Genomic DNA, 26244 nt, shown 5'->3' with positions numbered 1-26244 from the left:
AGTTTTGTATAAATGATGTCAATCAACTATTTCTTATTTTCAATAAGAAAACTTTTTGTTTGCCTCTGGGTGCTTAGTGGTATCTAAGGAATAGATGCACAGCTCTAGCTTCTTACCAATGGCTTCTCTTTCCCTTGCATCTGCAGCAATTCTCAACTTAATATCATCTTTGTGGTTCTCTTGTATTTGTGGCTTATTGGGTGTTTATATTTGTGATGTCTTCCACCAGCCAGATGCATATGGGGAGGCTAAGAGCCCAATTCTTGAGTCTCTGGTTGCAGGATGATCCCAATGATGCCACTATGACTGTGGCCATACTTCATGTGAGGGTGGTTTCAATATACATGTCACCCATTGTACCAGGCCATATTCCGGGAACATGGTGTATGACATACTCATCCTTCATGAATCACTCTAAGGGCTTGTCTATACTGCCTGCTAAATTGGTGCAGTTGCGATCAATGCAGTGGTGTTGATTTAGCAGGTCTGGTGAAGACTTGATGAGTCGATGGGAGAGCGCGCTCTCATTGACTTCAGTACTCCACCTCCCTGAGAAGCGCAAGGTAAGTTGGCGGGAGAGCAGCCCCAACGACATAGCACGGTGTAGACTCTGTGTTACGTCGATATAAGTTATGTCGCTCAGGGGTGATTTTTGACTTTGACTTAAGCGGTAGTGTAGACCAGGCCTAAGGTGTTACCTGGCATGGATTCTATGGATTTCAGGTAGTAACCCATACCAGGCTGTCATAAGGTGCTGGGCAAACGGTTCTGATTCAGCCTTCTGTCACACCAGCTCCCATTTAGGGAATAAATTAGAGCTGGCTGGAGATATCCTGGCCCTAACTGGGGAAGCAGAGACAGCTGCTGCCTAATTAGTCTGGGGCTGTATAAAAGCCTCAGGGGAAGGAAGTCAGGGGAAGAGCAGAAGGAAAGGGAAAAGGCCGGGAGTGGAAGCAGGGAGATAGCTCTTCCCACCCTCCTGCCTGCAGACGGTGAAGGGCCAACTGTACATGGTGAAACGGTGGTGGGAACAAGCTTGTGAATAAACTGCACCCGTGGATACTAACCCCAGGATCTCCGAGTGACTTTGTGGACCTAGCAGAGACAGGAGCCAAGGGGCCCTGCTGTGCTCTGCTACACATGCATTATTGGCATGTCCAGTTGCAAAGAAACATGGTAGCGTCAGTTTCACAGCTTCAATATGCAGTGGCCAAACTCCTCCTCTCTGCTCTTACATATATCATCATCATTATGGAGACTGGTTTGGTGGCAACATATAGCCACATTTTTTTTGTTCTGCTCTTGCTAGCTAAATCTTCTAATACCACAATTAGCATGCTCTGAGAATACAAGAAGAATATGCCATATGCCTTGGTTGGGGGGAGTTGGAGGGTAAGGAAGGAGGGAGCGTACTAACAAGTTATACCACTAATACAGACATAACATATGCACACTTAGCCAATTATGTTCCATAACAAAATATTAAGTGTGACATTTTCACTTAAAAATAATTAAAATTCAGTAAAAATGGTTTCACTGTTACCTGGTTTGGGATTCAGGAGGAAGGGTGATAAGTGTTCATGTTTCAAAATGCTCAACAGTGACAAGGTGTCATCAAGGCAGTTTGTTTGAATTTAGGGACTGAAAATTCAGAATATGCAAAAAACACATGCATGCACACGCATACCACTAGCTGTATGGACACTAAACAAGGTATTGCCAAGAACTTGCTCTTCTCTACTGGATTAAGAGCAGAAGCAAGCCAGCAACTCCCCCAGAAGTGCTGCATGAAAAAAATGTACATATCTAGATTTAAAAAAAAAAAAAATTCTCTAGCCTCAACTGAGGTTTTTATGTCTTATAAATGGTTTGATCCTACCAGGCACTGAGGCCCTTCAGTTTCCACAGAAGTCAAGTGGACTGGGACCATAATCCTTAGACTTTATATGCTCATTGGGCATATTTTACATGCTATTTCAGTTTAAACGCGTTTGACATTTCTGATGGGTACCCAATTCCTGTGCTCCATTTCACTGAATGAAATCTCTGGATAACATTCATTCACCCAATACACATGGGCAAGCTATTATATTACTTCTGCATAAACAGCTTCAGGCAAAATTGGTATTTGCATGTCTTGTTGGGGAGACTAATCTGGACTTAATGTAAAATGCATGTTTCAAGCAGTAGCTGTGCCTATAAATTACCATAAGAAATTGAGCTATTGAATATAAAATTTGTGTCAAGTTTGCCCCTACAAACCAAACATGCTATCTAAATGATATCCTATCTTGGAAAACAATGCAGAGGTGTGTAAAAAAAAAAAAAAAAAAGGTAGATTAGAGGCTCACTTATCCTCCTGTATGTCCCAAATACAACAGTCTAAAAAGACAGTTCTTTTGAACATGTTACTACATTATTGCACTGACTACAGTTTTTGGTGCTACATGGAAGAGCAGGAGCCTAAGTGGCCATAGTTAAAAAGGTAGTGCCTACATATATTTCTATTGAACTAAAAATAAATATTGGGTATATATGTGGGATCTTTGAGATTTAGTGAAGGACAGACTTGGGGAATCTCCAACAAAAAAAGACTGTGCACTTAAAGTCAGAACTATGAGCATTTTTAAAAATTATTCATCTATTGGACTAACACTACCACCTCTACGTCTTTTTCAAAAGTTTGAAATAGTCTTCTCTGTGTTAATGTTTTGAATGTGAGTTTAAACTGTAAGAAAGGCTGACTATTCTCTCGGAATCTGAAAATTTGCATGAAGTGTTCTCTCTCAGGTTGTCCTAGACAACAAGGCACAAAAACTCAGAAGTTTAATTTGTACTTTAAAAATCCGAAGTAAATCCAATTTGTGCTCTCTGACTGTGCTGTTTGACTTCTCAAAGGATGAGGAAACTGTGCTTCACAGATACACTATATAAACATCCTAATGCTCTGCTCCATCACAAAACCTCTAAGAGCAGGTGGTGTAAGATCTTTGCAATGTAAACACACACAAAGATTCCCACAGTACTCTGGTTTGAACAGTCAGTGAAAGGACACAGTAGAGAACGCTTCTTTTTGGGAGCAGCATGGGACATGTAGACAGTGTTAGATGCCTTGGAATGTTTCTCAAAACTCAAAGATAATTAGCATTTTATGCTTAAATTCATGACTAAATAAGTTATACAATGTAAATGTATCCATTCAGGCACTTTAAGTGCCTGCATGTCAGTAGCTTTATATAGACTTTGGCTTGGCCACATTGGCAGTAGCTCATATTAACTGATAATATGAGCAAATTATTTGATAGGATGGGTTCATTTGTTTTGACAGACTCTGCTTCATCCATCTCGGAACAGAGCAATACCATGTTGGGGGGAGGGGGTGGAGAGAAGAGTGAGACGAGCTCAGAGGCCTGGTCTACACTAGAAAATTAGGTCAGTTTAACCACATCAGTCAGGGGTATGAAAAAGCCACACCACTAAGTGGTGTAGTTAAACCAACTTATGTCCCTGTGTAGGCAGCACTAGGTCAAGAGACAAATTCTTCTGGTGGCCTAGCTACCACTTTTCTGAGAGGTGGATTTACCTACCTAGCCTTATGCAATTAGTGTCTACATTGAAGCACAGATGCGCTGTTGTAGCGTTTTAAGTGTAGATAAGCCTTAAGTTAGTTTCGTGCCTTTTTACAAAGGTCTCTGTTCTTAGTTTTTAGAGTGTGTGTGTGTGGTTTTTTTTTTTTTTTTTTTTTTTTTTTTTAAGTAACAGTTCTGCTGGAAACAATCATTTGCAGTTGTTTCCTGCAGTCCCACCAAACTTGGCATTCTTAACCATAGCTATCTCTACTATCTCCTACAGTCGCCTTAACCATTGTTTAAAACAAATGTGCATTTCCCTGACTAATCAGTTCCAGACTGGCTGAGTCATCAAGAGAAGGCAAATTGTACTGTAATTCTGAGAAAGCAAAAACTTCCAAAAGAAACAATACCTGGTAATGAAAGCCAATAGGGAGCAAGGAGGGAACAAGTCAAGAAAGGAAGCTAAACTGCACTTAACTGCAGTTAAGAAAACCATTCTATGATATAAAAATTTATATAATTAGAATTTTGCCATTAGTGAGCTTTAGCTTATAGGCCCATGCTGTTTCTGAACTATTTACCTGGTGGTAACTATTGGGTTTTATTCGGTCTGTGGCATAGCTGAGAGTCTATTTGTATTTCCAACAGCGTTAAGGATATTTCTTGCATCTTTATTTCTCTAAGATGTATAAGACATCAGGTAGGTGCTAGATAGGTGAAGAAATTGTCTTTCAGTGACCACCAACTCTATAACTTTTGCCCTGTAAATGACCAACACTGCAATACCATTTTCTGTCTTTTGAATGTACAGATTCTGCCAGTCACTGATAATTCAGTTCCGTTTTTGACTAGAAACAGGTTCTGTTCTATGCATGACAAGGCAGCTTGTACCCTATTAACCTACGACTAACAAAATTACCTCTCTGCCCAGAAGCATTTACTTGGCTTAGGAACAGTTTTAATAACTTAGTCCCAGCTACAAGTATTAACTCATACAAAATATTCTTCTTCTGTCCTGTTGCTGCTCAAGAGGATTGTATATTTACAGTTTAGTTCCCAGGGTTGTGCTCTGTACATTACAGAGAATATTCATGTATTTCTTGTTTTGCTTGACTCCTTTGTGGGCTTTTGGTTAGAAAAAGGCCAGTGAGTTATGTTCAGTTATAAAGGTGCCACCCAAGCTACAACATCCATGCTGCTATTTTGAGTGCACTAGCTCAAGTCCCACTAGCATGAGTCTGTCTACCTGGACTGGTAGCTCACTCCCAGCTGCAGCATAGACACACCCAAAGTGCATAAGACCTTCCTGTAAACTGACTAAAGTCCAATAGGTAACATTCACAGAAACCATTGGATATACTGATCAAGAAAGGACCATTTAAAAGAGATTCATAAGCTGTATGTAAAGTTCTCCATAGGGTGGAGGCAGAGGCTGCTAGAGAAGTAACTGAAACCGTGTGTGCTGGAGCACAGGCCAGTGTGTTTCCTGATTCTGTTCCGGCTCTTCTTTGAGTATAGGAATTAATTTGTAGACATTAACCTAATGTGTGAAGGATTCTGGTTGGAATTTGGCTTGGCTTTGCCCTATTAGGCCAAGAATATCTTATGCAAGACGTATGTATTTTTCTATGGCAGTAAGGGCGGGTTGTTGTTTTGTGTGTAGCCTCCCCCCCCCCCCTTCACCCGGTTACCTTCTTTAATGTTAATCTGCTTACAGGTTTTGATGGACAGGCCTGGGTTCTTCTGGATCCTGCCACCCACTCAGCAGGGTGTATCTTTATTTTTTCCTATGACTCTATTTGGCGGTGCCTCCACCCCCCTTGCTCATTCCTGGCAGGGTCACCAGGGCAGTTTGGGAGGAAAACTCTAACCCAGGGTAATCCCTACTTTCTTGCCGGATAGTTGGAGACTTCCATGAAATAACACAAACACATACAATATATTCAATGCAATAATTATATTGAACCGGAAACAAATATACATAACAGGGTAAAACACTATTTTTAGGGTCACCGGTGCCCATGCTGCTAATACCTGTGACTTTCCCCAGTCACATGACTTGAGGTAGCAAATGTAAGATTAGTGTCCTGTTGGTACGTGTACTTTGATGACCTATGACCACAAAATTCTTCTCTGCAGTGGTTTAGCAGTGTGGCTGACTGGGTTCACTACAGCCCAAAGGACTCACAAGTGGGAGAAGGTGTTAAGTCCTTCCACAGGTTTAATATGCAGCAGGTTATAAAATCCCCAAACCCTTACTCCCTGGCTTGAGGACACAGTTCAGGGAGTAGGAGGCCCCCAAAACAAATTCCCTGACTGACTAACTAAAAGAGAGTGCACTCACAAACTCCATGAATGATCCTCAGGTTCAGAGATGATTCTGGACTCCTGAGTTACTGCAGAGGGGCTGGCAGGGATCCTCTTCAGGCAGGAATCAGGCTGCTTCGGTCCCAGGATTTCCCCTCACCACAGAGGGGTGCAGGGCTCAAGGTGCAGGTTACACAACTGTACTAAAATCCAAACTGTCATCTCCTAGCCCAGCGTCCAGACACACATGCACAGCAGGCAGCAGCCCTGAACTAGCAGAGAGAGCAGAGCTGACCATGTGGTGACTGGTCTCACCTAGGGAGCTGGAGGGCTAACTCAGCCTGGCTGGGGAAGTTTCCCAGCAAAACTCTACAAACTGGGAATCCTCAGTAGAGAAGGAAAAGCCCAGCTGAGGGATCTTGCTTTCAGGTCCCTAGAGGCCAGTTTTCAGGGAGAATCCTCGTAGACTCATAGACTTTAAGGTCAGAAGGGACCATTATGATCATCTGGTCTGACCCCCTGCATGCTGCAGGCCACAAAACCGTCCCTACCTCTTCCCTTGACTCTGCTGTTGAAGGCCTGGGACTCACCAGCTCCTCAGACAGCCAGTCCTGCCCTTCTCCTGGTTGGCTCCAGACTGACTCAAAAAATGGCTTCTCCCCTTTCCTGAACTCCCTGGGAGGGGCATCTCACTCTCTGTTGGTTGCCAGGCAGGCTCTGAGTTTGCCTTGGCTCCCTCTGAGTTGCCAGCAGATAGAACCCCAGGAATCTAGATAATCTCCCTGGGGGGTTATATGTGGATGAGCAGGATGAGAAGAAGGGATCATTTTCAGAACCTCTGAAGGTGCAATTGAGTGGTCTTCAGGGTCGGCGCTTCCACTAGGCGTCCTAGGCAGTTGCCTAGGGCGGCAGGTTGTGGGGGGTGGCATTTCACCACCTTCTGTGGAATTTCGGTGGCGAGGGGCTTCTTTTTCTCTGGGTCTTCGGCGGAAATTCGGTGGCGGATCCTTCGCTCGCTCTGGGACCCGCCGCCGAAGTGCCCCAAGACCCGGAGTGGAAGGACCCCTGCTGCCGAGAACGCGGCTTCAGAGGAGGAGCTGCTGCCAATTACTGTGGAGAGCGCTGCCACCTAGGGCGGCAAAAACCCTGGCGCCGCTCCTGGTGGTCTTCATTTGTCTACAGTTATAAAAGGTCTTTTTTTTATACTTTTCCCTTACTGTGACAATCACTGCTCCAAGCTATGGAGCACTCTAAAGTGTCAATGGGACTGTTCACGTACTTATAGTTACGCACATAGTTTAAATATTTTGACAGAGCATGAGTCAGATTGTTCAGTACCTTTAGTTCTTGAGCTCAATATTAATTTCTGTTTCACTAAGTGGGCATGCTCAAACTTGTGCTTTTTATTACTTATGAAATAATAATTCACTGTTTATCTTCTGGTCTGAGGGAGGGCAAAAGGAACCTTACTGAGAATAGTGGTAATAGAGTTGGTTGAAAATTTTCAAACTTTTTTTTCAGATTGGAAACTTTTTTGCAAATAAATGTGTTTTTCTAAAGGTTTCTATCCCCCCCGCCCCCAACAAAACTGGACAATGGAAAATTTAGTTACTGGTTAGCTTTTGGGCTTTCCTTCCCCCCCTTCTCTATATGGAAGAGTTTAAGAAAGGAGGAGGACGTAGCATGTTCAGAGTTGACAAAACTCTGCAGGTTACAAGAACATTATGATGATTATATTGGATTGTTATAGACGCTTTTATCTTCAATGCTTTCTAAAAGAAGAGTCCTCTTAGAAGTAATAAATCTGCCTTTTGGGATCAATAAAAAAGATATAGGTAGATTTTCCTCTGTTTAATTTGGGAGGATGAGGAGAAACTGGTGGGTTTGTAGATGGAGTGGGAAATATTGCATATTTTTCTTCCTCCAGAAGTAGTAATTTCCTGCAGGAAGCTGTAAAAAATAAACTCAATAACAAATTAAACTTCACTAGTGCCTTCCATCAGTGGACTTCAAAGCATGTTTGCTTTACAAACATTGCCAGTGAATTACCTTAAGCCTCACAACATCCTGTGAAGTAGATCAATATTTCTGGCCTCATTTTATAGATGGAGAAACTGAGGCAAAGATAAATTAGGATTTGCCCTGGGTTATCCAGGGAGGATGTGATGGAGTCAGGAATGAAGCTCTGATCTCCTGATTTGTAGACCAGTGTCTTCGCTGCAAGACCATCCTTTTTCTCCTGCAATAAATCCCTGTTCTCCAGTAAGAAATAACAGCTGACAGACTAAATGGAATGAGGTAAAAATGTGTAAATACTGGAGGAGATGATTATGATTTAGATGGTGTGGTGTGCCTTGCACTGGTGTATTTCACCTGTATGAGGGCAGAAAGAAAGAAAAAACCTCCCTATAATATTAATTACCATTAGAGCTTTTGTCTTAAAATAATCTTTTTGAGGTGAAGAGCTGATTGTGTTGGTGATATGAAGAGATGTTACTGAGGAAATAAATACATAGCACATGCTTGCAAAACCCCAACCCAACTCCAGCACAGAGAACTCACTTTAGCCTCTGGAGTCACAAAGCAAGCACAGAGTTGCAATGCAATCACAGAGGGAAAACAAACATTTGACTAAGAGGTGAAGCGTTAGGTACATGCATGAGAAGAAGTTTGCAGAGAAAATAACTCCTATGCCACAGTCAACAGAATGCATATTCCCTAGAGATTAAGCCAAAGTTTGCGTGAAACTAAAATGACAAAAAACTCACAGCATTCCCAGTTGAAAGAAAAATAGGTTTGCTGGAAAACGTGGGTCAGGTTTTAAAACCAAGAGAAGAAACAAACTAGTGAAACATCTGTATTATTCTAGATGCAATGAATATCTGAAGATTAATGATATGCTGTATCTTGCCAATACCACATTTTTTTTCTGTTTATATATTTATAACCATCTCTTTTTCTCATGTGTTAGGTACAGAAAGAACTGGCTGCTGTCATTGCTTTGAAAGCAAGAAAGTCAGGTAAGTACAGATAGTTGGCCCTTAATGGGGCTTCATAACATCATTCTCCTCTGTCATTTATTAAAGTATTTGATTCTTCATTGTTGACTTATTAAAATGCAGGTTGTATTAGAAAGCAAGAAATACAAAATCTCATTCCACATTAAAGGATTGTGTGGTTGAAGAGTCTCCTTGTATCAACACAATATAATTACTGTGGTGTTCCCACCATCTAGTATCCCACCTAATAAAGTGTAAAGGCAGAATAGTTGCTGAGAATGTGAACTGTTTGGGGCTGCTTTAGTTAATTTTTTTCTGTTTGCTTATATTTATATGTAATGTTTATTTGTTTATTACAAATGTACAGTTCTTGATTTTGAATTTTGTGATAGTCCTGTTAAGATTAAGATTTGTGGATTGCAAATTTCTTTGTGTATTTTCCCTATTAATGCCAACTTTGTTTTGGCCCTTTTAAGAATTTTTTTTTAAATGATTTGCTATATCCTTGTTTGCTGGGGTATATTTTGCTGCTTTCTATCCATCTCCTTTTACGTGATCTAAAGTGACAGCAAAAGTGCCATCAAGAGCATGTTGCCTTAGGACTTTTCTACACTACACTGGTGTAGTACAACCCTCCTAGTGTAGAGGCAGTAATAACTGTATAAAGGTACTTTATACTGCAATAGCTATTTGCATAGAAGAGGGGGATACCTATACCAGTATTAGCCACCTTTATATTGATATAGCAGCACCCACACCACACTCTAAGGATTTTACCATTTAAAAAAATTCGTACCCCTAAATAGGGTTGCCAGCTTCCTAATGGCACAAAACCGAATTCCCATTCCCCGAGGCTCTGCCCCTTCCCCCTCCTCCCCCGCTTCAGAGGCCTCATCCTCATTTTCACCAGCCTGGGACAGGGGTTTGGGGTGTGGAAGAGGGCTCCAGGCTGGGGCAGAGGGTTGGGGTGTGGGGAGGGGGGAAGGGCTCTGGGTGGGGTTAGAAATGAGGGGTTTGGGAGAGGGTTCCAGGCTGGGGCAGGGGTTTGGGGTGTGTGTGTGGGGGGTAAGCGCTCTGGGCTGGGGGTCAGGGCTCTGGGTGAAGCCAGAAATGAGGGGTTCAGGAGAGGGCACCCCCTGGGGCAGGGGGTCTGGGATGCTGGGGGCAGGGGTGAGGACTCTGGCTGGTGGTGTGGGCTCTGAGGGGGGCCTAGGATTACCATATTTCCACAATCAAAAAAGAGGACACTGGGAGGTAGCCCCGCCCTAGCCCCGTCCCCGTCCCGCCCCATCCACTCCCACTTCCCACCCCCTGACTGCCCCCCTCAGAACCCACAACCCCTCCCCGCTTCTTGTCCCCTGACTGCCCCCTGCTGAGAACCCTCCACCCTAACTGCCCCCCTAGAACCCTACCTGTCCCCTGACTGCCCCGACCCTTATCCACTCGCATGGGTGGCAGGGTTGTAGAAATTTTGGTGGTGCCCAGAACCCACCCCCCACACCTGCCTAAAGCTCTGGGAGGGGAGTTGGGTATGGGGAGGAGGTCTGGGGTGCAGGTCCTGGGCTGGGGATTAGGGTGCAGGCTCTAGGATAGAGTTTGGGTGCTGGGTGCAGGCTCCGGGCTGGGGCAGGGGGTGGGTGTGCAGGAGGGGGTGAGGGGTGCAGGCTCTGGGATGGAGTTTGGGGGTGGGAGGCAGTGCAAAGGGAGGGGGTGCAGGCTTTGGGAGGAAGTTTGAGGGCAGGAGGGGGTGTGGGGAGGGGGTTTGGGCGGGAGTTGGGTGATAGGAGGGGGTGCAGGGGTGAGGGCTGTGGGTCTGAGGATGAGGGGTTCATGATGCAGGAGGGGGCTCAGGGCTGGGGCAGAGGATTAGGGTGCGGGGGGATGAGGGCTCAGGGCTGGGTCAGAGGATTAAGGTGTGGAGGGATGAGGGCTCGGGCTGGGGATGAGGGGTTCATGATGCAGGAGGAGGCTCAGGGCTGGGGCAGAGGATTAGGGTGCGGGGGGATGAGGGGTTTGGGGCATTGGAGCGGCTCAGGGCTAGGGTGGAAGGGCAGGGTAAGGGCAGCCTGCCTTGCCATTAGTGGATGGGGGGCCCTAGGACCTGGGGGCAGCAGGCAGCAGTTGCTGCTGGCTCTGGTAGTACAAGCAGGCAAGGGAGAGGCAGGCAGCGAGGGGGAGGATGCGTGTGGGGAGGGGGATGGGCAGGTGGAGGCTGGGGATCCATCCAACCCTCCCCCTGCTCCTTGACTGCCCCCCAGGACTTCCCTTACCATGTCTATGTCCACGGGTAGGCAAAACACGCTGCAGGCAGCAGTGGGGAGCAGGGGAGGGCTCTGGCTGCTGGAGGCCAATGGGAGCAGCTCAATCAGGCCCTGCCACCCAATCAGCAGCCGCCCTCTGCATGGGAGGGAGGTAGGGGAGGGGAAAAATCCCAGACCTTTTAACCTTGTTACTAGTTCCTCCCGGACAGCTATTTAGAGACGCAAAAACCGGACATGTCTGGGGAAATATGGACGGATGGTAACCCTAGTGGGGCTGGGGATGAGGGCTTGGAGTGAAGGAGGTGGCTCCGGGCTGGGGCAAAGGGTTCCGGGTGTGGGGTCCTGGCGGCGCTTATTGCCACTCCCAGAAAGCGGCCCCCAGATCTCTGCAGCCCCGTGGCACATGGGTGGCCAGGAAGGCTCTGTGCGCTGCCCTTACACCTGCAGACACTGCCCCTGCAGCTCCCATTAGTCGCGGTTCCTGGCCAGTGGGAGCTGCGGAGCTGGCATTTGGGGCGACGGCAGCGTCCGGAGCCTCCCTGGCTGCCCTTGTGCCTAGGGCTGCAAGGACCTGGAGTCTGATTCTGGGAGCTGCACAGAGCTAGGGCAGGCAAGGAGCCTGCCTTAGCCCCAGACTCCTGCTGTGCTGCTGACCGGACTTTTAACAGCCTGGTCGGCGGTGCCTTTTTGACCTGGCATTCCAGTCGAAAACCGGATGTCTGGCAACCCTACCCCTAAATGAAATAGTAATACTGGTAGAACTTTCAAGGGTAGGCCAGGCCTTTCTAATGCATTATTTTAAGCATTTGGTATGGCAGCTCAAATTTGCAAAAAGCTACTCCTTTGAGATAGATATTTTGGAATTTAACTAGTGCCTGCTTGTTTTTGTTTTTAAAGAGCAACATTGCAATTTGCATTTCTTAATGCCTTATGTTGGAGTAGTGCATGTAGAGGTATTGCAGGGTCAGGCATTATTGTAAATTTTAAATTAAGTTAACATTGTTATTGTTTCGGGGCAGAGTGAATTAGGACAGTTGTTTACTCTTATTTACTTTATTGCTGATGGTTAAGGTCACAGCCATTAGCTCTAGTCTTGACTCTTAGTTCATATTGATAAGCTTTATTGCTTTCTCACTGTGTCTTGTCTGATAAAGCTTAGAGTATTCCAGAGAGAGAGCTTCTTACAGTATGTTAAGATCTGAAAGCCCCACATCTTTCCATCATATAGTTTTCTAACCTTGTTCAAAATACCGTGTTTAGAGGAAATAAACCAACAACTGTCCAACAAAGAAGATTTGTGTGCAGATTCTCTTTGGGCATAAAACCAGTGAAGTTGGCTCCTGCATTAACTATCTTTACTGGCATGTAGGGTTACCATCCGTCCATATTTCCCCGGACACGTCCGGCTTTTTCGTCTTTAAATAGCCGTCTGTGACGAATTGGTAATGTTAAAAGATCTGGGATTTTTCCCTTTTCCCTCCCCTCCCTTCCATGCAGAGTGCGGCACGGCTGATTGGGTGGCTGGGCCTGACTGAGCCGCTTCCATTGGCCTCCAGCAGCCAGAGTCCCTCTCCCGCTCCTCCCCTCCCGCTGCCTCAGCACTCTGCAGGGGAGTGGCTGTGCGCGCAGCAGCCCAGCAGTGTGTTTTGCCTCCACGTGGAGCCAGCGTCTGACCGGGCCTGGTAAGGGGATTCCCGGGGGGCAGTCAGGGAGCAGGGGGAGGGTTGGATGGGTCGGGAGTTCGGGGGGAGGAGGGGCTTATGTACTGACTGGAACTTGAACGTATGAAAGAATCTGCTCCCCATTGTAGAGATCTCTTTAAAAGGTTTTTAGGGATTTGAACTCCTCAAGACAGATGTTTTGCAGAAGCCCATGTGTTGGTTGTATTTTTTATTACATTATCCCTAAACAGTTCCTCTCGAGCTTTGGTTAGCACTTCTGTTTAGGGCAAAAATGGGTGTTTTGCTTGATTAAAGGACTGTGGAATTTGGCACTCAGTGATTTTAATTTCTGGAAGTGGCCCTGCAGTGGTTTAATTATATTGGCAAAACTGGCTGATTTGTGCTCTGATGTTATTTTTCTATGATACTGATAGCAATAATCACTTGGTCACATTGTCTGCCTTTATACAACACTCTTCATGCAAACGTTGTAGCCTGCTTTACAAAAAGGTGAATAATATTTGCTGTGCTTGGGCAGGGGAAATATTGCCTCTGGATACCTAGGGGAAATGTGTGTATTTATAAAGAACTCCACTCTTTTTCCTGTTTTTTTTTTTTTTTTTTTTTTTTAATTAAATAAGCCTTGGCTGTGGTACATGCTCAATGGTAGAAGAGGTTTCATCAACATATGAAAAGAAGTAATTATGACTACTTCATATTTTATACCCAGAATGCTTCTAGCAGATTAGAGATTTTTGGTTAGGCTGTTTCTAATAAGAAAGTGTTTTGAAAGTTGAGAGAGACTTGAGCCTAGTTTTAGTGGAAAGGGACACTATGTTCTTGTCAATACAGGACCATACTTGATGGGGAATCTTTGTTACCAGTAAATAAATAATTATATTAGGGAGTTGAGAAAAGGATTATGGTCTTCCAAGAAATTACTGGGTGAAAGGGACAAAACTAGGGGGCAATTCACAAATGCCAGAAGCAGAAATGGAACCCCCCCCCCAAAAAAAAACCCACTCCTTTCAAAGCAGTGGAAAAAAGAGAGAAAGTTATTGAGACATTCATTTCAATATATGTATGTTGCTCAGATATCCTTGTGACTGACATGGTACAAGAAGATAGATAGGTATTTTGGAATTCTGCACACACAGTGTTTTAAGCCAGTATCTTTGAAATAAAAAAAGGAAGAATAAGGTTCACCACTCCTGAAGCAGCTGAATATCTCAGCAATATTGCAGTGCCCAGACACCATTGTTACAGTTTTATTTTAGAATAAAATTAGAATAACTCATTTTAAAGGTGCCTTCCAAGTGAAAAAATGGGTTTGTGCTCTTCTTTGTGGTATATAAAGCATGCTGTTATTCCTATTAACCTTAGAAATTGTTAGATGAATTAAGTTAATTTTTCTTGGGGAGACTAGAGTCTTCTTAGGGAGACTAGAGCAGGACCTTTCTCAGCCTTAAGTTACAGGAATGTTGGTGTTTTGAATTATTAATTTATTTAGATTATTTTTGTTGTTGGTAGCTCCGATACTGTTCTGTTTTCCAAAAATTGAAGGAGACAGTCTTTCCTCAAGAGTTTAAGAGAATTTTCATTTGTCATAAGAACATAATGGTGTTATGTAAATAATCTGTAATATGTAATTTTTGTATTTGTTTGTTAAACACAGACTGTGAGGTCAGCATTGTATAGGACCTAAAAATCATCAAGCAGATTTTCACCTATCTATTTTCAAAATGAGGTAAAGGATATTGGCCAAAATAGATGACCAAAGATCAATGCACAGAATATGGAAAACTTCAGTGTATGTGCTTAGCCCTGAAACACTTTAAATTCCTTTTGAATTTATACTCTTGCAAGCCACGGTACCTTGAAAGCTAGAGACGCAAAACCTGCAGTGTGAAATTAACCTGGTTCATTCTGGATTTTTTATGTAGCTGAAAGTCTGTGAGGATTGAAAAAATTTATTCTACTTTATGGAACAAAATAGCAGTGACATATGGTGAGTATGGTGTGCATATTGCCCTGTGGAGAAAACTGGAAAAGTTTGAACAGATGAGAAAAGGTTTAACTTGTGACCTTGATATCTATAAAACCTTACTGCCTTTTGTGGGGTTTTTTAAGGAGTCTTTTCAGTGGGCGCTCTCTCTCTCTCTCTCTCTCACATTTAGCCAGGACCTTATTTCACTCTACTTTTCAATTCCTTCAAATGTTCAGTTCTTAAATACAATAGGATTCTCATAAAAATCTTCACTTCAGAGTAACATTCAGCACCATTTCAAAACAATGACATAGGAGTGCCACACCTTAGGTAGGTACTGGTAGTGTTATCTTAAGCTCTGCTTCGCTGTCTGGTATTCCACTCTGATGGTTCTTACTGAACCATAACTGGAAAAAATAGCAAAATCTGCAGTTCTTTCTCAAATGCTTTGCTGCATTGTAGCTATAAGTAAAAGATGCCGCTAAAAACACGATCAACGATATTGTACTTGAAACGATTGCATGCCCTGAAGTAAAGGGCCAGCCACATTGTCTTGTCTGAAATGGCCTTTTCAAACCACCAAAGTTTTTTTTGCGCCGCCGGAGCCCGGGAGGGGAAGTGCCCGGCCGGCGGCTGGGGTCCAGAGGCCAGGGGGCTGCCTGAAGCCCATAGCGCTCGGGCAGCTCGGCTCTTAAACAGAGCCGAAGAGTCAGGGGAGGAGCAGAGCAGCCGCGGGAGGGGAAGTGCCCGGCCGGCATTTTCTCGGACATGTTCGGCTTTTTGGCAATTCCCCCCGGATGAGGGTTTGATTGCCGAAAAGCCGGACATGTCCGGGAAAAACCGGACGTATGGTAACGCTAAATTAAGCCAAAAACAAGCCCAATTTCTGCATTTTTTGTGTGGGTTTGGCATGTCTCTGTCCAGCAGTTAATGATCTCTCCCCCACCTTTCCACAGTTTTGCTAAAATGCATTCTGCTCCAGTAGCTGTCAGGTGACACTATTTTTTAAGATACAGTAGTATTCAGTGCAGTTCAGAGTTCTCTGGGTTTAAATTTAATGCTCAGGCGAATGAGAGGCTAATAGTACTGGTTAGACAGGTACGTTTGGAGTATATGGACACACAGGAATTGCTGCAAAAATTATTTAGTTATAACAGTGTGGGATTATTTAAAGTTATTGCACCTGATTCTTCACTGCTTTGCTTCTTGAGTGAAATAGGTAGAATCTTATATTTGTGCAAATCTTACACTTGGGCACAGGAAGCAATTTACACTCACTTTGCAGTGCAGTAAACAACTACACAAGGTGCAAGGCAATGAAGAATCGGACTTACAAATTCCAAATGGATCAATAATAGTTGAGTCTGTATTACAAAATAAGCATAAAATGAAGTCCTTGTGGAGCACAATCATTATGTGGAATTTGGGCAGTCAAATGTGGAGCAAATGCTAAGTAATTCACCACAGAATTCAGCTGAGACTGGACAGTCAGAAAGTATTGGTAAACAAAACTTAGATATACAATACATGTAAAAATCATAATGAAGCCATTTCTCTAATATGAGTGAATTCCAGAACATCATTTAGTGTACTGGATATTATTCTACTGTTGCAATAACAATGGTCCTATGATACCAGCGTTCCTGCATTTGACAATTATTTAAACTGAGATATTGTCCCTGTTGAGGTCATTCAGTTACAGTGAAGAGGAACTGAACACTAATGAACCTTTCTGTCTGTAATGTGGTGTCAGACAGACCAAGTCTACATTTTTTTTAATTGTCAGTCTGCTCTTTTACTGACACTGAGTCCTACTATAGCTGTTATCTGCTGCTCCTTGATAAAACTCAGCAGAATAAGGGGAAATATTATTGCGTTTTGGGGGGAGAGGGAGATCCTGTTTCCTATTTGAGATCTGAGAAATGGTTTCCAGCATTAAGATCCTTAGGAACTATTTTCTTTGTGGAAACTAGACCACCATAACGAGTACCTTCTGTGCAAATTTAATATTAGTTCTACACCTAAGGTCAAACAAAAGTTAATGACCATTTGCACACCAGAGATGTGAAATCAACCTTACATTTCACGGCTTTGTCATTTTAAAACAAACAAAAGGCTGGAGTAATTTATATTTAAATTGATTTAAATTACAAACCATAAATATTAAGAGCACCTTAGAACACTGTTTGGGAGGAACGAAGATCATTGTTATCAGTGCAGTAGTTCAATCCACAATTTACAAACACGTTTATCCTATCTGGTGCCTGCTGAGCATTCCTAGATACAAAGTTATCAAATGATGCTCTAAGCAGGATTCTTTTTCTTTAATAATTTTTATGTATCTCTTTGTTTTTTTTAATTAGCTGATTTACTCAGCTGATTGCACAGCTGTCTGGGCAGCACTTTCCCAAGGGCCTGCCAACTGTTTCAGAGATATGTCTGGTACTTGGCGGAAGGAAATTGACTACAGTAATTTGCATATGTACATGCATAAATAGCAGGGAAGAGTGAAGAGGCTTAAAGGCAATTTCAGTATTGTTTCTGAAAAGAACCATGTTAACCATGAGTTTTCCAAGCTGCATATTTACAATAACTCCTGGTTAGATCACAGATTTACTATGAATGAAAAAGTGGCCAAATTCTGTTTTCAAGAGGCTTTTTTCCTATGGGATTATGTCAGTATCTTGTATTACAGCTTCTTGGGTTTTCATGGTGTTCAGCCATTATTTATTTATTTTCTTCATATCTATATATACGACTGGGAAGATAGATGCATGAGGGGGCTTGGACTGGCTGAGATCACTCCCAAGATCTGAGTGCTGCAAAGGTTAAATTCACCTTTGCTCCTCCTCTTCTCGCCCCCCACCCCCCGCATTTTCTCTCCCTCCGCTGTAGTCTGGCACCAAGCATGGCTCACCTAGACTGGAAGATCTGGCCTTTAGTTCCCAAAATAATGTCAATATGGACTGCTCATTATCCCCGTCTGGAATATTAATATTCATCAGCAGCCATTATAATATAGTCAGCTCATTCACAGTTGCCATAGCAACCAAGCCACTCTAGAGCTCAGTTGTCCCCTCCACAAATGCCTGGGGTAAATAGATGGGCCTTGCAGCATACCCAAAGATTAACAAGCAATATTGCAATCATGAGTCAGGCCTCAAAAAATCATGAAATTGTCTTAGAAATCATGAGATTTCTAAAACTAAATGTGGGTTCTGTTTTTTGAGCCTCTAGAGTGCACTTACGTTACATTTTTTAAGCTTTTCTCTGCAAACATGAGGGCTAGAATTTTTTTTCTTTTTTATAATGAAAAATGAGAGATCCCCATCATTGCTTGTCTCCAGGAGCTGAGGATTTAAGAAAAATGCCAAATATTCTGAGATGTATAGTAACAGTGATGGCAGTTGCATGTAAACATTTAAATAATTAGCCATCAAAGTTAATACCCTACTAAGCCAAATGGAGGAAATTCATACCTCTCCTGGTGGTGGTGTTCCAGCTGGCTGGCTGCTGAATCAGTATGACGATATCGCATTGGTTTGTGTTGTGAAGGTTATCTTTGCAACCCAGAAGGGAACTGGTTACAATTCGAAACTTCTTTTATTAAAAAAGCAAGCAAGCTGGGTTGCTGCACAATACAGCCACACCTCTGGGAAGAGCTGAATGCCCTGGGTTCCATGGATTGCTCCACACATGCAGATTTCCACGATTCTTTCCACTCTGTACATGGAAAGATGATTATGCACAGTAAAGAGTTGCCACTGTTTAAATAAAACTGATTATTAAAAATGAAAGTGTATATATTTTTATTCTGTGCTTGTCTATCCGTCCTTCCATCCTTTATATTATCTGTGTGTTTTAAATACCACTAACTCTACTTGACATCTGGAATTGTGCACATCATCCACCCCTTTCCCAGTTGCTTAAATCTTCCAGTGTGTTCTGTCTACTTTTGTACTGCTTTGATAATACAAGTGTCAAAGTTAGACTCAGGATTCATAGTTTGTCAGGCCACTCTGTTTTATTAGCACAGCGCTCTGCTAATACATTCAGATAATGTGAGCCCCCATGCAAGATTCAAACAGTCTTATTTATACAGATAAAAGGGTGTGAACTAAACAAAGGGACAGAGAGCAAAATTNGGATTTTTAGAGGCATTATAAACAAAACCAAACCAATTTATCTTAAACCTACAAAAAAAGGGGTTTTACAAACCTCACACATTCCCACAGACAGACGGATACATACACATTTTCATTTACTTAACATCCCTTTTACACTGCTTTGTTTTTACATAGCTGTACATAGATTACATTACCTTTATACATTTGGGGCAGTTATTTTCCAATAGAAAACCCCCTATGTACTTTTAGCAAATTTGACTCAATTGTCCATAGTCAAATGATTTTAATTAGATAGTCTCTTTACCTGGATTATTTACAGACAGTCTTTTGAAAAGGGCCCATTTTTCCTTTAGAATGGCTGAAAAGAAACTAAGAATTATTTTAAGAAGGTTCTTAACATTTTTACAAGGTTGAACTGCTTAATTCTCTCCAGCCTCTGTAGAGTTAACATTTCACTCTCTTTCCTTTAATCACTTGTTTATCTCTCAAAATGACACCTTTATCAACTCCGATATCACCATTTTAAGTATTGTTCCAGAGGTTCATGCTTGCACTTACTCCTGACACTATGCCCTTAGGGCTTCCGACCTGTTTTTCAGTTTCTTTATCTGTTGCTTGCCTGCTGGTCTGGGCCTGATCCTGCTTTTTCCAATGAACCGTTTTGGTGAGTGATATTGTGGTCATTTCACAATTTTGAAAGAAATGTTCAAGGAAAGGGACCAGGAAGGGGAGTTGAGGAGCCCACCCTCCTTGCTGAATTGGTAGTGGAACACTAAAGAATCAGTTTCTGAGGGGGAACAGAACAAGGGCCTTTTTGTCCTTTTTACAATGAGATGGGAGTATGGAGGGGGTTGGGATCGATCCGGGGTTGTTGGGTTTTTTTCGGAGAATGGGGTAAAGGGGAGCGCTCGGTCTGGTGATGGGAGAGGAGGCTTTTAATAAAGCTTTTAACTTATTATTTGAATATTTGAGAGAGGCGAGTTTTGATTTTGTCCACCTACGATTTGCCTCTTTCCACCACTGCATGAAACAATTAACCTCTCCTTTTCCAATTTAGTTTTAGACAAACTCGGCCAATCTTTTAAGATGTCCACTCAGTCCTTGTTCCAAGATTTTAACAGTGGCCACTGAGTTTTGGGATCTCCCTGAGTTAGCCTAGATCATTTTTCCAGAAATTTACAGGAGTCCGGACCCTTCCTAAAACTGAGCTGGCGTTCCTTTTAGGGAACTGTCCCAACATAGACTTCTGGTTACCAATACAGGAGGACTTTACACACACCAATCACACAAGAAGGAAATTCGGGTTCGTCAGAGTGATGCCCGGTGCACCACACAAAAGGAGCCCACAGGCTACTGCCTCAATCGCCCTTGCTTTCACACCAAGGGTTTTACCCAAGGTGCGGTGCGGCTGCGATTCTGCAGATTTCACTCTCTCAGACCGTGGGGACAGGAACCCCTTGGTCAGCCGATCCCCGGACGGAGATGGCACCCAGACTCAAACACTCCACAGGAGGATGGATAGACACAGAGACAGGACAGTCCTCAGTCCGGACAAAACACCGAAATAATTACCTGACCAGATTCCTGATGTCAGATCCCGGGATCCCTACCAGAACAGAGTGGGAACCAACAGGTTCGATGGCGTAGACCTCACTGTGGTCGTGCGCCCTTCCGTTCAGGAGGAGGACTGCTCGGGCCAAATGCCCAGGTGCCGGCTGCCACGGTCATCCTACAAAAACGGTCAGGAATCACACGGCCCCAGTGAAGATGGTTGCCATCTCGGTGGAACCTCCAAATTGTCAAAGTTAGACTCAGGACTCATAGTTTGTCAGGCCACTCTGTTTTATTAGCAGAGCGCTCTGCTAATACATTCAGATAGTGTGAGCCCCCATGCAAGATTCAAACAGTCTTATTTTTACAGATAAAAGGGTGTGAACTAAACAAAGGGACAGAGAGCAAAATTGTAAAATTTGCATAGGGCACAATATGCATATCCTGCTTTCTTATTAACTCTTATCGATCTAAAGCTAATGCTTCATCAATTTCCCTTAAGTGGGGCAATTCATTAAGCAGTTAATGTCTGCTTTCCTGCCCCCTGGCTTGCAGCATTTCTCATTTCTACTTAAAGGTACATACAACATTCTTTAATTCATTCTATTTCTTTAATATAATTCATTTCACTTTCACACAAGCAACCCTATTTCCAGTTCATCCTACCATTAGAGGATTCCCCTGCCATTGGCGGTTTCCTCAAGTGGTGTAGCAGCTCCTGGACTGTGCCCCTTCGTGGCTGCTGGTGGAGGCTGTGTCTTGGGCCCGGGTATGTCTATGCCCCAGTAATCTCTAACTGTGTTTGGCTAGTTTAAATTAGAGCAATCTCAAGGCTCTTCTAGCTCATGCTTTGGGTCTAGCCTTGTGCGAATTGGCTCCAGGATCAAGGGAAAGGAAAGGTGACTTAAAGCCATTTTTCTCCTAACAGTGAAATAACAGTCTGGAAACCAGATAGTCTGGAGTGCTGAGAAGCTATGATAATATGTACTAATTAATGACCAAATGGTAACTCTGAGTTGCTATGTCGTGTGTACAAATGTTTCATATTAAAAATTCACATGCATGTTATGACTCATGCAGAATAGTGTTTTTTATGAATATCTATTTTTTAAAAGGGGCAGCTCTGACATTTTAAAATTCGGTTTCCTCCAAAGCTGTAGTCCATATTAATTTCAGTTTTAAAAGCAGTAAAACACCTAACTTGTATTTTTACGCCTTTACAGTGAGGGCAGCCATCTATGTGAACCTGATCCATTAAGATGTTAGCGTGACCCATGAAACCCTCAGTGCCAGGCGGCACGGGGTTTACAAGAATATCCTGATTCTAGTATGTACATTCTCGTTCATCTAAGAATGTCATGTCAGGTCTTAAATGGAAACCAGGATCACACTGGTCATTAACATGATTGTGAAATGTATGTACAGATACTATGCAAGGAATTATGTTTATGTATGTGTACTGAAAATATGCGCTGAAGTCTGTATCAAGAAAGAGATGACAAATAGGTTTTCTGTCATATAAAAGAATTTTTTTTGCCCCTTTGTTGGCATGTAAATTAAGAATTTTAAGCCAACATAATGGAGAGTCATTTACATATGAAGTTAACGCTGGGATGTGAAATCAACAGGGAGGCAGCATACCAGAGAATAACCCCCCAGGGGATTATCCTGACTCCAGGTATGGACAATGAACTTTGGGGGATGTAAGAAAGAGGCAAGGAAGACGCCCTTTTATCTTGAGGCTGTGAAATAAATGAGTAGTGCATTTACTTTCATGGAAATGGGATCACAACCAGCCTTAGTTGAAAATGCTGCAAAAGGCTTTGGGTGAGATAAACTTCATTACACAGGAGGCTAGCATAATAGTTTAATCTCGCTAGAAAGCATGTTATGGTTTTATTTTGTATGTAACCCTTTGTTTCCATTATCCTTGCTCACTATTTCTTGAATCTTTGATAATAAACTTATTGTTATAAATATATCTCAGTGCTGTGGTATTAAGCTAGAGGCTGATCCAGAATTGAATCATACAAGGTGGTTTGTACACTGATCTCTTGGGGCAGCAGACCTCATATTTCTGAGAGTTTTCAGTGGATAAGGGGCTAGATACTACAGAGGAATACTTCAAAGGGACTCGAGGACTCGAGTGCACCTATTGTTAATCTGCATGACAAGGGTAGCCTGGCGTAGCTTAGGGGAAAATTCTTGGGTGGATCACAGGCTGATGCTGTCAGGGAGCTGACACCCAGTTAAGCACAAGCAAATCTCTCTCAACTGGAAGTTGTGGTGGAAGGTAACAAGGTGACTCACTGTCCTGGGTACCATCACAGTTAGTACCCAGCAGCTCTTGCTGACAGTTTTGGAAGGACAGAAGATACTAAGTCATGCTCCCTGTGGAGTAACCCATCTGCTTTCCGGTCCAAATTTTTAAAATTGTCCTCTGAAATTGTGGCTGCAAGTTTTTGTGCTCAGCCATCAATGTGTAAGGAACCCATATTTGTGCATGCCTACAGTCATTGGAATGCACAGATCAGATAGTTAGATATCTAACAGTTTGCACTTGCAAAAAGCAGATTTTTGCATGCACAAAACTTGGAAGCCTGGAAGAATCTGGTTTGATGTCAGCTGAAAATTGATCCTCAGCTGCCAGCCATTCACAACTGAGATTCTTGTAATGGTCCAATGTATCAAACTTTGGTTAAAAGTGAAACAGAAGGAACAACAGAAATTAGGGAGCACTACCAGTGTTGCTGGCACACAGGATGCCTTATCCTCTCTTAGGGAATATCTTTGTTGGAATATAGGGACAGGCATTGTTTGGAAAAAAAAAATTCAGGGTAGTCTTAGTTTTGCAAACCTTACTGGCCAGAGTTTTTTGCTTTTGAAAAATTAAGGCAACAAGATAGCTGATGTAATATCTTTTATTGGACCAACTTCCATTGGTAAGAGGCAACAGAAGTTCGTCCAATAAAAGATATTATTTCACCTATCTTGTCTCTCTCCAATATCCTGGGTCAGACATATCTACAACAACTCTGCATACAACATTTTGAAAAATTAAGGGCAGTTTAAATGCTGCTTCAAGTAGATCTAAACTGCCAATGTTTGTATGTCTGGGGGGAGAAAACGAGTGTGGGGACAGATGGGACAGGTTGACTGAGATCAGGAGTGGCAGAAGCTTCCTAAAAAGTGGGAGGTGGGGCCACGGGTGCCAGAACTATGGCCCCGCCCTCATGCCACCCCTTCCCCCCACCCTTGTGCTGCCCCACCTCTTCCCAAGACCCCACCTGCTCCTCTCCGCTCCCTCTCGCCCCCGCCCCCCCCCATCGCTTGCTGTTACAGCCCATAAAAAGTGGGAGGGCATAGCCCTCCAATTTTTAAAAGTGATGTGGCCATGGCCTCCTACCCCCACCCCCATTCTGGAGCCCTGGACTAAGATAAATGATTCTTGCTTTGGCTCGTCTCCAACCTACAATACATGTTACAGCAATTGCGTTTTGAAGTCTGTAGAAAGAAAAAATTGCAACCTATTACTTTTCCTAATGCCTCTGGCCAAAAATCAAACAGTTAATTGAAAAAAATAAACAAAAAACAAACCAGAAAATCCCTTCTGGGTTGATATTTTATATGCCAAGTTTCAGCCGAGAACTGGTTTCTCTGGATGATTGGTAGACTCTCTTGGAAGACAGGGATTTAAAATGGAAGTGCTGACCCAACTTTAATTTCAGCCATATGAATGATGCATGATTATTGTGCATCTAAGTGTATATTCCATTAAGGTTAAAATAAGTTATTTCTCTCTAAAACAGCCAAAAGAAATTAAGTAAACCTTACTTAGCAAGAATGATGATCCCCTTTGCATGTAAATACCCACTGTCTCTCCTAGAAGAATTCTCTACTCCCACTATTAGAAAGATCCCTGCTGTAGTCCACAGGGGAGTAAGGAAATTAAATTAAGCCATGGCCTGGTGACCATTAAAGTCAACATTCTGAACTCCTTAAACTAATTTGCAAATAGCCACTTTTGAACTGCACTTTAGCAAGCTAATGCTCATTTAACATCTTCATTTTTTCATTCACAGTGACCTTTCCTGTAGGTTAAAAGAAAGGAAAAGCTGTAGGTAGAAAGGGATTGGTTACTGTACATTCATTTTGTGGGTTTTTCCTACCTCTAGTTGCAAACCTTTGATATTGTTCGTGTAGCAATCAGATATGTATAGATTTAATAAACACTGCTGCTTCATTCTTCATCCTTCATTCTTACTACTATTTTATAAGAGAGCTTTTCCTCTGGTCTGGACTACATGTATTGTGAAGAGAGAAGCACAGTTTATACTGGCATAGAAGGAAGTGCTTGGCCCGGTTCCAGAATTTGCAGATTTTTACATACATGTCACACTTCAGGAACTGTCCCAGAATCAACATTTGCTTGGGAATCATTTTCCCATCCCACCCTTACTCTCTGGTCACTTTTGCTGCAGCTGAATTTTCAATTTCAAAGCTTTTTATTTATTTATTTTTACGTGAAGTTAATGAAAGGGGGAAATTATTGCCTAATTTTTTTCATTTTATGACTGAAATTCAGCTACATAAACAAAAGCCCATTAGGGTACCAGCCTATACCATTATACAGCCATATATTTGTTTTATGTGTTTGAGTTCAAGGGGATGTTCATGAGTTCTTATATCAGCATGGAAGCATTGTGTCTGTGTGCACTTCTTTCCTGAGTGTGCGAGAACTAATTTGTACACATAGAATTTTCTGAGTTATACAGTGATATTTCTAAGACTGATCTTGCTTTTTTAAAATGTTTATAGGTGGAATATGCAGTAACTTTTTCATGCACAAATCATGATGAAGCTGTGGTTAAGGGTTGATAAACCCTCCAATTATACACTTTGATGTTGAGGTGTTTGTAAGAGTCATTGGAAAAAAAAAATAGGTTCACCTGTGGGTCAGAGGTGTGATTTGTGACTGATGTAGCTATGGCTGGCAGAAGTCCCTAGTTTAGTTGGAGTTATACCAACAAAACTGTGCTTTTACCAGTATAGCTTGGTTTGCTCGTGGAGTGGGGGGTAGTTTCTGGTACAAAGTGCGGTTTTGTCCATATAAGCTGCATGCACACTGGGTGTGCTTTGCAAGTATGGTGTATATAGCAGATGTACTCCATTACTAGTAAAGGTCTACATTCAGAGCAAAGGTCTGAATAACTCTGTGTAAAGACAGGCCCGAAGGCCAAGTTTACACTAAAAAGTTAGGTTGGCCCAGTTACGTCACCCATGGGTGTGAAAAATCCACATCCGTGAATGATGTAGCTAAGTAGACCTAACCCCCAGTGTAGACAGTGCTAGGTCAATGGTAAAATTCTTCCATCGGTCTAGCTACTGTCTCTCAGGGAGGTGGATTAACTACAGCGGGACAGGAGAACCTCTCTGCCATTGTTGCGGTGAGTGTCAGACACTCTACAGTGGCAAAGCTGCAGCTGTGCTGTGGTAGCAGTTTAAGTATAGGCATATCCTTGAGTTAAATACAGTAAAAAGCTGTTTTATCCAGCATGTTGAGGGACTGGGGGGGGGTGCCGGTAAGTGAAAAAAGGGAGAAGGTTGGGTGTGGGAGGGAGCTTGGGGTGCCGAATCCGGGGGGGCACTCACCTCAGGCAGTTCCCCACAAGTGGTGATTTGTCATGGCTACTGCTAGGTGGAGACGTGGCAAGCAGCTCTGCACGCTGCCCCCGGCCTGGTCTGAGCGCTGACTCTGCAGCTCCCATTGGCCAGGAAC

General features: G+C 43.0%; 1 protein-coding gene across 7 annotated transcripts in view; it reads left to right on the top strand.

The window, feature by feature from the left end:
• RAPGEF5 (Rap guanine nucleotide exchange factor 5) overlaps positions 1 to 26244 on the top strand; it is a 217429-nt gene that overhangs the window by 56136 nt on the left and 135049 nt on the right. For all 7 annotated transcript variants that reach the window (XM_034760599.1, XM_034760600.1, XM_034760598.1 and 4 more), the window contains one exon: positions 8851 to 8899. In XM_034760599.1, the coding sequence (XP_034616490.1) occupies positions 8851 to 8899 (49 nt within the window). The remainder of the gene's footprint in view (positions 1 to 8850; positions 8900 to 26244) is intronic.

This window comes from Trachemys scripta, chromosome 2 (assembly GCF_013100865.1).
Source record: "Trachemys scripta elegans isolate TJP31775 chromosome 2, CAS_Tse_1.0, whole genome shotgun sequence".
Classification (NCBI taxonomy): Eukaryota; Metazoa; Chordata; order Testudines; family Emydidae; genus Trachemys; species Trachemys scripta.
Note: the sequence above shows the minus strand (reverse complement) of the source record. Positions and strands in the feature narration are given on the sequence as shown.